Source organism: Cherax quadricarinatus, chromosome 1, assembly GCF_038502225.1.
Source record: "Cherax quadricarinatus isolate ZL_2023a chromosome 1, ASM3850222v1, whole genome shotgun sequence".
NCBI lineage: Eukaryota > Metazoa > Arthropoda > Malacostraca > Decapoda > Parastacidae > Cherax > Cherax quadricarinatus.
Window position 1 is genome coordinate 5,115,606 of NC_091292.1, and position 12,567 is coordinate 5,128,172.

The window sequence follows — 12,567 nt, forward strand, 5'->3', positions numbered from 1 at the left end:
GGCAGCACATGGTGGGCAGCACATGGTGGGTAGCACATGGTGGGCAGCACATAGTGGGCAGCACATGGTGGACAGCACATGGTGGGCAGCACATAGTGGGTAGCACATGGTGGGCAGCACATGGTGGGCAGCACATGGTGGGTAGCACATGGTGGGCAGCACATGGTGGGTAGCACATGGTGGGCAGCACATGGTGGGCAGCACATGGTGGGCAGCACATGGTGGGCAGCACATGGTGGGCAGCACATAGTGGGCAGCACATGGTGGGCAGCACATGGTGGGCAGCACATGGTGGGCAGCACATGGTGGGCAGCACATGGTGGGCAGCACATGGTGGGCAGCACATGGTGGGCAGCACATGGTGGGCAGCACATGGTGGGCAGCACATGGTGGGCAGCACATGGTGGGCAGCACATGGTGGGCAGCACATGGTGGGCAGCACATAGTGGGCAGCACATGGTGGGCAACACATGGTGGGCAGCACATGGTGGGCAGCACATGGTGGGCAGCACATGGTGGGCAGCACATGGTGGGCAGCACATGGTGGGCAGCACATGGTGGGCAGCACATGGTGGGCAGCACATGGTGGGCAGCACATGGTGGGCAGCACATGGTGGGCAGCACATGGTGGGCAGCACATGGTGGGCAGCACATGGTGGGCAGCACATGGTGGGCAGCACATGGTGGGCAGCACATGGTGGGCAGCACATGGTGGGCAGCACATGGTGGGTAGCACATGGTGGGCAGCACATGGTGGGCAGCACATGGTGGGCAGCACATGGTGGGCAGCACATGGTGGATAGCACATGGTGGACAGCACATAGTGGGCAGCACATGGTGGGCAGCACATGGTGGGCAGCACATGGTGGGCAGCACATGGTGGGCAGCACATGGTGGGCAGCACATGGTGGGCAGTATATAGCGGGCAGCACATGGTGGGCAGCACAGGGTGGGCAGTACATGGGCAGCACATGGTGGGCACATGGTGGGCAGCACATGGTGGGCAGTACATGGTGGGCAGCACATGGTGGGCAGCACATGGTGGGTAGCACATGGTGGGCAGCACATGGTGGGCAGCACATGGTGGGCAGTACATGGTGGGCAGCACATGGTGGGCAGCACAGGGTGGGCAGTACATGGTGGGCAGCACATGGTGGGCAGCACAGGGTGGGCAGCACATGATGGGCAGCACATGGTGGATAGCACATGGTGGACAGCACATAGCGGGCAGCACATGGTGGGTAGCACATGGTGGGTAGCACATGGTGGGTAGCACATGGTGGGCAGCACATGGTGGGCAGCACATGGTGGGTAGCACATGGTGGACAGCACATAGTGGGCAGCACATGGTGGGCAGCACATGGTGGGCAGCACATGGTGGGCAGCACATGGTGGACAGCACATAGTGGGCAGCACATGGTGGGCAGCACATGGTGGGCAGCACATGGTGGGTAGCACATGGTGGGCAGCACATGGTGGGCAGCACATGGTGGGCAGCACATAGTGGGCAGTACATGGTGGGCAGCACATGGTGGGCAGCACATGGTGGGCAGTACATGGTGGGCAGCACATGGTGGGCAGCACATGGTGGGCAGCACATAGTGGGCAGTACATGGTGGGCAGCACATGGTGGGCAGCACATGGTGGGCAGCACAGGGTGATTATTATTAGTAGTAGTATGGGCCAATAGGTCTCCTGTAGTGCTACATCTGACCTAGAGTGCCACACCTGACCTAGAGTGCCACACCTGGCCTAGAGTTCCATGTCGTCTGACTAGAGTGCCACATCTGACCTAGAGTGCCACATCTTACCTAGAGTGTCATACCTAACCTAGAGAGCCACACCTGACCTAGAGTGCCACACCTGACCTAGAGTGCTACACCTGACCTAGACTGCCACATCTGACCTAGAGTGCCACACCTGACCTAGAGTGCCATACCTGACCTTGAGTGCCACACCTTTCCTAGACTGCCACACCTGACCTAGAGTGCCACACCTGATCTAGAGTGCCACACCTGACTTAGAGTGCCACACCTGACCTAGAGTGTCACATCTGACTTAAAGTTCCACATCTGACTTAGAGTGCCACACCTGACCTAGAGTGCCACACCTCAGCCAGGTAGACATAATTTCATGCCTAGACTGCTGCGTAGGCGACACACTTCCTGCTGACCTCTGCTCACCCTGGCCACACCTTGTGCTCACCCTGGCCACACCTTGTGCTCACCCTGGCCACACCTTGTGCTCACCCTGGCCACACCTTGTGCTCACCCTGGCCACACCTTGTGCTCACCCTGGCCACACCTTGTGCCCACCCTGGCCACACCTTGTGCCCACCCTGGCCACACCTTGTGCTCACCCTGGCCACACCTTGTGCCCACCCTGGCCACACCTTGTGCCCACCCTGGCCACACCTTGTGCCCACCCTGGCCACGTCTCGCACCTAGACCAGTTAAGGTCACGTTAAGTGAGTCACTTTAAGGTCAGGTAAGTTAGGTTAATGTCACTCAGGCTCGGTTAAGCAAAGTCAGATTAGGTTAAGGTCACTTTTAGGTCAAGTTAAGGTCAGGTTAGATGTAATATGCTGTTAATGACTTGCATTTCACAGAGTTAGTTAGTTAGTTAAAGATTAGCCGGTATTCTCCCGGCCCGGGCCTTGTCCAAGTGGTGGCCCGGCCTTGGCTCCCTCTTTAGGGAGTGTCTGAGACCTAAGTCTCCCATGGGAGGAGGCACAAGTACCTCCTCATCTTTGGGACCAACTGTCCCCAGGCCTAGCCACAAGCTAGGCCTCTCTGGTCTGCCATCCCCGCCCCAAGGGGGCAAATGGGAATGACAGTCTTATGAGCTAAAGGCTCGGGCTCAGGCACCTACCCTACCCTAGAAGGGTTAGGCATGGTATCGATCCATTTCACAGAATATTCACTGTGTATACAGCGGAACCTCAAAAATCGAACTGCTCCCAACACGACCAATTATGTAAGTGTATTTTTGTAAGTGCTTTTATAAGTGTATTTTTGTAAGTGCTTTTATAAGTGTATTTTTGAGGGTCTGAAATGGACTAATCTAATTTACATTATTCCTGATGGGAATAAATTCATTCGGTAAAGGCACTCGAACAGCCTTCTGGACCGAAGAAAGTCCGATATTTGAGGTTCCACTGTCTATATATACACGGAGAGGTCGATATATCTCTGTGTATATACACGGAGAGGTCGATATATCTCTGTGTATATACACACGTGTGCAAAGTAATAACCAACATGGAGACAGAGCCACAGGAAGTTGATTATCTGTTTATTTCGATTCCCCTCTGGAAGCCTCTTCATCTGCTGAAGTGGATCCCAGAAGAGCATCGAAGTATACAGATCAATCCACCTGCTGTGTATCTCACAGTGTAGAAGCACCGTGAGTCTCCTTTAATCTGTGTATATTAAGCATTAAAGTATTCTTGCTGGTGGTGTACAGCTGCTATGTAGCCTTAATGACCCTCGTGTAGTAGATTAAGTTAAATGGTAACCATGTAAGTATCTTGATATGTTCAGGATATCATTCTTGCCTGGTGGCTGTAGCCTTGGTAACTGGTGAATGTTATGGTGGTTCATGGTTGTAGCCATGGTAACATAGTGTATGTTATGGTGGTTCATGGTTGTAGCCATGGTAACATAGTGTATGTTATGGTGGTTCATGGTTGTAGTCATGGTAACATAGTGTATGTTATGGTGGTTCATGGTTGTAGCCATGGTAACATAGTGTATGTTATGGTGGTTCATGGTTGTAGTCATGGTAACATAGTGTATGTTATGGTGGTTCATGGTTGTAGTCATGGTAACATAGTGTATGTTATGGTGGTTCATGGTTGTAGCCCTGGTAACATAGTGTATGTTATGGTGGTTCATGGTTGTAGCCATGGTAACATAGTGTATGTTATGGTGGTTCATGGTTGTAGCCCTGGTAACATAGTGTATGTTATGGTGGTTCATGGTTGTAGTCATGGTAACATAGTGTATGTTATGGTGGTATGGAAAATTATATATTTGATTGTGTAACAGTTAAAAGTCAACTTCTCGCAAGGCGAATTCCACAAGTGTGAGAGTGTGTGTATCACGTATTAACTGTTGCACTGACACAGGTGTGTTTGGCACACCTGTGCTGAGTCCCATACAATATCTCTGATCGGATCAGCCGGGCTGTGGCTCGTACGTTGGACTGTGTGCGGCCAGCAGTAACAGCCTAGTTGATCAGGTCCTGATCCATCGGGAGGCCTGGTCGTGGACCGGGCCGCGGGGGCGTTGATCCCCGGAATAACCTCCAGGTAACCTCCAGGGTATACGAGACAGATGGCTGGCTCATTTGAGACAGATGGCTGGATCGTATGAGACATATAGGTAGGTAGGTAAGATACGTCAGGAAACAGGACAAGTATTTCCTGACGCGGGTGTCAGTCATGTGATGACCCGAAGCTGCAATTTTTTTGGTCATCTGACCGAGGCCTTCCACTGGCTTACCGGTCCACCCCTTTACAAATTATGGTTATAGCTATTTTTCTTAATAGACTTTGAGACATGGCTGGATCCGGTGAGAATTATGGCCGGAGTGATGGTGGACGCTATGATGAGGTTGTTAGTGTCTGGTAGCACCTCACTGTGCAGGGTAGCTTTGTATTTATATACACGAGTCCAAGCTCTAAACAGAGTTTTACTATGTTAATATATAGAGCTGAACCATCCAAATGGGTCATTCATTGCACCCAGTTGTGTAGGCTCGATCCTCCGTCAATGGGGATCATTCAGCACTAAGCTCATAGGCCGGGGGTCAGTACAATGTTTGGACAATGTAAGGTAATCAAGACTGGCCTGAGGGAGGGAAGGTAAACGCCAACCCCTTTGATAAGATAAGATAAGATAAGATTTCGTTCGGATTTTTAACCCCGGAGGGTTAGCCACCCAGGATAACCCAAGAAAGTCAGTGCGTCATCGAGGACTGTCTAACTTATTTCCATTGTGGTCCTTAATCTTGTTCCCCAGGATGCGACCCACACCAGTCGACTAACACCCAGGTACCTATTTGCTGCTAGGTGAACAGGACAACAGGTGTAAGGAAACGTGTCGAAATGTTTCCACCCGCCGGGAATCGAACCCGGGCCCTCCGTGTGTGAAGCGGGAGCTTTAGTCACCAGGCCACCGGGCCTGGTGGCCTGGTGACACTCCCCTCCCCCCTTCCCAGTGATAAACAGATTTACATTGGTTTATAATTCTGGGACAGGAAAATACAGTTAAATCCATATTTTAGAGAGGTGAAAGAGTCAGTGGAGTCGAGGTTGTCTTGTGTGTGTAAACCAGACAACACTGTAGTGTTGCCAACCAGTGTAGCATGACAACACTACAACCAGTGTAGCACACTGTGCATCATGACAACACTACAACCAGTGTAACACACTGTATATCATGACAACACTACAACCAGGGGTGATACAACATTTAAATTTGTAACCAGAAGTCCCAAGAGGAGTCCCAAGGTCACAGTGTCACATATAGCCTCAGGAAGATGATGCCTCACAACACTTCTGGTGTTATAAGTGACACATACACAGGCTACAGTAGACAAGAAGGACAGGTTACCAGGATACAGCAGGACGGATACAGCAAACAAGAAGGACAGGTTACCAGGATACAGCAGGACGGATACAGCAAACAAGAAGGACAGGTTACCAGGATACAGCAGGACGGATACAGCAAACAAGAAGGACAGGTTACCAGGATACAGCAGGACGGATACAGCAAACAAGGACAAGTTACCAGGATGCGAAGGAGGCGTCACTGGCCTCACTGATGGATGAGGCCACGAGGTCCTTCCATGTACCCTCAGAGCCTCCTCCAGCCTGGAGGAGGCTCTGAGGGTACAAACTCTCCCCTACACACTCAAGACTACTGGAATACTGCAGCAGGTCTACTAGCCCATGCTAAACACGTTCAACTCACACCAGCCCATACCTAACTCCAACCTGATCATTAAGACACAGGTGCAACAGATAAGTATCTTTATTGTTGAAATGTTTCGCCTACACAGTAGGCTTCTTCAGTCAAATACAGAGGCAGCAAGTGCAATAGTGAAATGTAGATGATGTAATTAGTCCATAAACATTGGAGAAATAGTATTTGAAGTGATCAGTCCCTCAGCTGAGGTATTTTATGAAAAAATGGACTGTAGAATTCACTAATCTTTATTGAATAAAAAATCTGGTACAAATACACTCAGAATCCACACAGAAAACAGCTCTAAGATGGAACATAACTGAAACAGTACCCGACTAGTCGCACATGTACATCAATATATGTCATATATGATATAATTTTGAACCCACAAATTATAATTATTCTGATCCCAACATTACATTAATCGTATATACATTTACATAAACCTCTTACGACTGTCACAAGCAGGCAAGTGTTCAACTCACACACAACTCCCAGGTTAACACAGTGCAGGTGTGCTCAGATACCAACTACAACTCTACAATGTAGTGTGTAGATACCAAGAAATCATAGACAAAGTCTATTCAATCATAGAATAAGCCAAGTCCACAACACTAGGCAAACACTAAGTCATCTCAGCATTTAATATGCAGAAATGTCTTCCTGAGATTAGGTCTACACCTGAGAGTTCAGAAATAATGTCTGACACAGAAAAAGTTAGCAAGACGCAGCTTGTCAAGTGAACACCAAGACACAGTGTTTGTTATCTCTCTCCTGTGTTTACCTGGAGTTTACCTGGAGAGAGTTCCTGGGGTCAACGCCCCCGCGGCCCGGTCTGTGACCAGGCCTCACCTGGAGTTTACCTGGAGAGAGTTCCTGGGGTCAACGCCCCCGCGGCCCGGTCTGTGACCAGGCCTCACCTGGAGTTTACCTGGAGAGAGTTCTGGGGGTCAACGCCCCCGCGGCCCGGTCAGTGACCAGGCCTCCTGGTGGATCAGAGCCTGATCAACCAGGCTGTTGCTGCTGGCTGCAAGCAAACCAACGTACGAGCCACAGCCCGGCTGGTCAGGAACCGACTTGTGTGGGCACTAAGTCTTCATGATGCATCACAGCTGATATGTCACAACTGCAGAACACTGTCTAGTGCTGACACGACCTAGTGCTGACATGACCTAGTGCTGACATGACCTAGTGCTGACATAACCTAGTGCTGACATAACCTAGTGCTGACATGACCTAGTGCTGACATAACCTAGTGCTGACATGACCTAGTGCTGACATGACCTAGTGCTGACATAACCTAGTGCTGACATAACCTAGTGCTGACATAACCTAGTGCTGACATGACCTAGTGCTGACATGACCTAGTGCTGACATGACCTAGTGCTGACACGACCTAGTGCTGTCACGACCTAGTGCTGTCACGACCTAGTGCTGACATGACCTAGTGCTGACATAACCTAGTGCTGACACGACCTAGTGCTGTCACTATCTAGTGCTGACACGACCTAGTGCTGTCACGACCTAGTGCTGACACGACCTAGTACTGACATGACCTAGTGCTGACATAACCTAGTGCTGACACGACCTAGTGCTGTCACGACCTAGTGCTGACACGACCTAGTGCTGACACGACCTAGTGCTGACACGACCTAGTGCTGACACGACCTAGTGCTGACACTACCTAGTGCTGGCATGACCTAGTGCTGACACGACCTAGTGCTGACATGACCTAGTGCTGACACGACCTAGTGCTGACACGACCTAGTGCTGACATGACCTAGTGCTGTCACGACCTAGTGCTGACACGACCTAGTGCTGACATGACCTAGTGCTGACACGACCTAGTGCTGACACGACCTAGTGCTGACACGACCTAGTGCTGACACGACCTAGTGCTGACATGACCTAGTGCTGACACGACCTAGTGCTGACACGAAATAGTGCTATCACGACCTAGTGCTGACACGACCTAGTGCTGACATGACCTAGTGCTGACACGACCTAGTGCTGACACGACCTAGTGCTGACACGACCTAGTGCTGACATGACCTAGTGCTGACACGACCTAGTGCTGACACGACCTAGTGCTGACGCGACCTAGTGCTGACACGACCTAGGGCTGACATGACCTAGTGCTAACATGACCTAGTGCTGACACAGTGCTGACACTTGTCTCTGAGGCTGTGTCAACACTGTAGTTAAACTGAGGCCACACAACACGCATAAGCTGCAGACTGAAGCAATGCAGAAATTTAAAGTCCCAAAATGATATTGTATAAGATGTTTGTACATGAGGTTGTGTTAATGAAGCCAGAGCAATTGCTTACATTTTTCCCGATCAAAAATGACTCGCCAACTGCTGAACTCTTGAGTGCATGTGTGTTTGTGTGTGTGTGTTTATTGGGTTGGGGGAGGGGAGGACAGCTGCACCTGGTAGTTTGTAGATGAATGGTTCACAGAACCGTCACGTTGATAAATTAGACACATGTGCAACTCTTGGGTATCTTTATTAAGGAAACGTTTCGCCACACAGTGGCTTCATCAGTCCATACACAGGAGAAGCATGAAGAACAGGAGGAGAATGAGGTAATCAGTCCCTCAACCTTGAGTCGATGTGGTCAGTCCATCAATCTATTCAAGGTTGAGGGACTGATTACCTCATTCTCCTCCTGTTCTTCATGCTTCTCCTGTGTATGGACTGATGAAGCCATTGTGTGGCGAAACGTTTCCTTAATAAAGATACCCAAGAGTTGCACATGTGTCTAATTTATCACCTGGTAGTTTGGTAATGTGAGTAGTCACGAAATCGCTTGGAATTTCTCTATTCTTTCAGAGTGGTTGTTTTGCATATTCTGAAATCACCTGTTTACTGTGATCTTATTGCATATATATATATATATATATATATATATATATATATATATATATATATATATATATATATATATATATATATATATATATATTAAATAAACATTATCAGTATTATAAAAATGGTAAATATAGAGAAAATAATCTGCATTATTGCAACAGTCTAGAGACTATCTCAGAGATAATGAAAGATATTCCATATGTTAACCTGAGTCCTGACAATTAATATTAATAATTGAACACTAAACAACCGTCAAATAACAAATTGGAGATCTATACGACACATACATAACATATATTTGTTTTACAATGGTCTTGAGAACATAGGTGTTTTGTGGTGCACATATTCACTATACATTACGTAGGTGTTGCACTGAATGAGGCTCATCACCACTGAGATTCTTGTGTTTTTCTGACTTCTTGAAGCAACTTGCACTTCACAATCCTCTTCAATTCATACAAATACAAGCTACGGTACAGGTGGGGTTAGAACCCATGGTAAGTTAGTTGTCAAACTCCAGGCCAGTGTGTAAACCACTGAACCTGCTGGTGGGAGATTCATCTGTAATAACTTACAATTGTGGTCAGAGTGGGACCCATGCTAACTTCCCCATGCTACATAAATATACCTAGTTGGATAACTCTTATTTTAGCCAGCTGGCCCAGTGGTTTACGCACTTGCCTGGAATTTTACGACTCACTTACCATGGGTTCTAACCCCACCTGTACCGTAATTTGTTTATAATCCTGTTATAACGATTAGGTGAATCACACAAAACTACACGTTACACTCATGTGTGTGTCTTATCTATGTGTTAAGTGGGGGCAAGGCTGCGCAAGATGTTCCTCTCTTGAGACTTCCCATCAGGACGGCCCTGACACGGGAGAAGTGTCTCAGAGTGCCATGACCCACACTCGGGTCTTCACTCTCCTTTTAACCAGTATTTTCTAGAGTCTGGCATCTCTATCTTGGACAAAACGGTCATGTTATAACACCAGGAACTGGCTGACTGGCTGACTGGCTGTGGCTGGTGTGGGAGACTGGCGCCTAGATAATGGGCGCTATTGTCTGGCTGGGGCATTTGTGGGGAGGGGTAGTGGGAATGCCCGCCCCTCCTACCCATCTCACGTGAGAGGAAGAATTGCGTTTGAGGAACGAAGGGGTGTCAGGGGAAGGTGAGTTAAGAAGTACGTAGGTGAGGGGGGAGGGTGAAGGACACTCACCTACCAAGGCATGGGCAGGTGCAGGTGCAGGGGAGCCTTAAGTACGGGTGAGAGGACTGCAGTTCCTGACTTTTGGGCAAGACACACCCACCCCACACTTTCCCCCCACACACACCAACGCCACACTCCTACCCCACACTCCTACCCCATATACATCCACCCCACACACCAACCCCACACTCCTACCCCATACACATCCACCCCACACTCTCCCCACACACACCAACCCCACACTTCCACCACACACACCAACCCCACACTCCTACCCCATACACATCCACCCCACACACCAACCCCACACTCCTACCCCATACACATCCACCCCACACTCCCCCTCACACACCAACCCCACACTCCCCCACACACACACCAACCCCACACTCCCACCCCAAACACACCCACCCCACACTCCTACCCTATACATACCCACCCCACACACACACCACACACTCCTACCCTATACATACCCACCCCACACACACACCACACACTCCCACCCTATACATACTCACCCCACACACACACACACTAAAACTCTATACATACCCACCTCACACATACACCACACACTCCCACCCCACACACACACCACACACTCCCACCCCACACACACACACCACACACTCCCACCCCACACACACACCACACACTCCCACCCTATACATACCCACCCCACACACACACCACACACTCCCACCCCACAAACACACCACACACTCCCACCCCACACACACACCACACACTCCCACCCCACACACAGACCACACACTCCCGCCCCACACACACACACCACACACTCCCACCCTATACATACCCACCCCACACACACACCACACACTCCCACCCCACACACACACCACACACTCCCACCCCACACATACACCACACACACCCACCCATGGATCCAAACCAGTGCCTTGAAAGGATCAACTTCCTGGTAGCCGAAGCATGTTCTAGGCATATTCCCCTAAGAAAGAAGAAGAGCAGGAGTAAACTGGAGAGAGAAAGACGCTCCCTCTACAGAAGACGACGAAGAGTCACTGAGCTCCTCAGGAGTGCTAGAATATCTGATACACGAAAGGAGGCGCTGACCAGGGAAGTGGAAACTATCGAACTTAAGCTAAATGACTCTTACAGGAACCAGGAGAGGCAGGAGGAGCTTAAAGCTATTAGTGAAATTGAAAGAAATTCAAAATATTTCTTTTCATATGCCAAAAACAAGGCAAATACCACATCTAGTATCGGGCCCTTACTCAGACAGGATGGGACTTACACAGATGACAACAAGGAAATGAGTGAAATATTGAAATCCCAGTACGACTCTGTGTTTAGTGAACCACTAATCGGTCTGAGGATCGACGACCCAAATGATTTCTTCATGAATGAGCCTCAAAACTCCATAAATGTATGCCAGATTTCCGACATTACCCTAACTCCGATAGATTTCGAAAAAGCCATTGACAACATGCCTATGCACTCAGCCCCGGGCCCAGACTCGTGGAACTCTGTTTTCATTAAGAACTGCAAGAAACCCCTCTCGCGTGCCCTAAGTACACTATGGAGGAGGAGCTTGGACATGGGTGAAATTCCACAGTCACTTAAAACAACGGATATAGCTCCACTCCATAAAGGTGGCAGCAAAGCATTAGCTAAGAACTATAGACCAATAGCTCTGATGTCCCACATCATAAAAATCTTTGAAAGAGTGCTAAGAAGCAGGATTGCAAATCACCTGGATTCCCAAAATCTGCACAATCCAGGGCAACATGGGTTCAGGGCAGGTCGCTCCTGCCTCTCACAACTACTGGATCACTATGACATGGCCTTGGATGCACTGGAAGAAAATCAGAATGCAGATGTAATATACACAGACTTTGCAAAAGCATTTGACAAATGCGATCATGGCGTAATAGCCCATAAAATACGTGCTAAAGGAATAACTGGGAAAGTGGGGAGATGGATCTTCAACTTCCTAACAAATCGAACACAAAGAGTAGTGGTCAACAGAGTTAAATCGGAGGCTGTCATAATGATGAGCTCTGTTCCACAAGGCACAGTACCCGCCCCCATCTTATTCCTCATCCTCATATCAGACATAGACAGAGATATACATCACAGCACCGTATCATCCTTTGCGGATGACACTAGGATCTGCATGAGGCTGTCATCTGCTGAGGATGCGGTTAATCTCCAAGAAGATATAAACAAAGTTTTCCAATGGGCAACGGTAAACAATATGATGTTCAATGAGGACAAATTCCAACTACTCCGTTATGGAAAACTGGAGGAGATAATAACTAGAACAGAGTATACTACTGACTCCGGCCATACAATAGAGCGAAAAACTAATGTAAGGGACCTGGGAGTAGTAATGTCTGAGGATCTCACTTTCAAGGATCACAACAATGCCACGATCGCACGTGCAAAGAAAATTATAGGATGGATAATGAGAACTTTCAAAACGAGAGATGCCAAGCCCATGATGATCCTTTTCAAA

At 48.9% G+C, this 12,567-nt stretch overlaps 1 protein-coding gene across 2 annotated transcripts in view; it reads right to left on the reverse strand.

Annotated features, from left to right (window-relative positions):
• Nucleotides 1-9,156, reverse strand: part of Pino (protein pinocchio) — a 49,266-nt gene extending 40,110 nt beyond the window's left edge. For both annotated transcript variants that reach the window (XM_070088307.1, XM_070088259.1), the window contains exon 1: nt 9,135-9,156. In XM_070088307.1, coding sequence (XP_069944408.1) covers nt 9,135-9,141 — 7 coding nt within the window. In that variant the 5' untranslated portion in view covers nt 9,142-9,156. The remainder of the gene's footprint in view (nt 1-9,134) is intronic.
• Between the last annotated feature and the right edge of the window lie 3,411 nt (nt 9,157-12,567).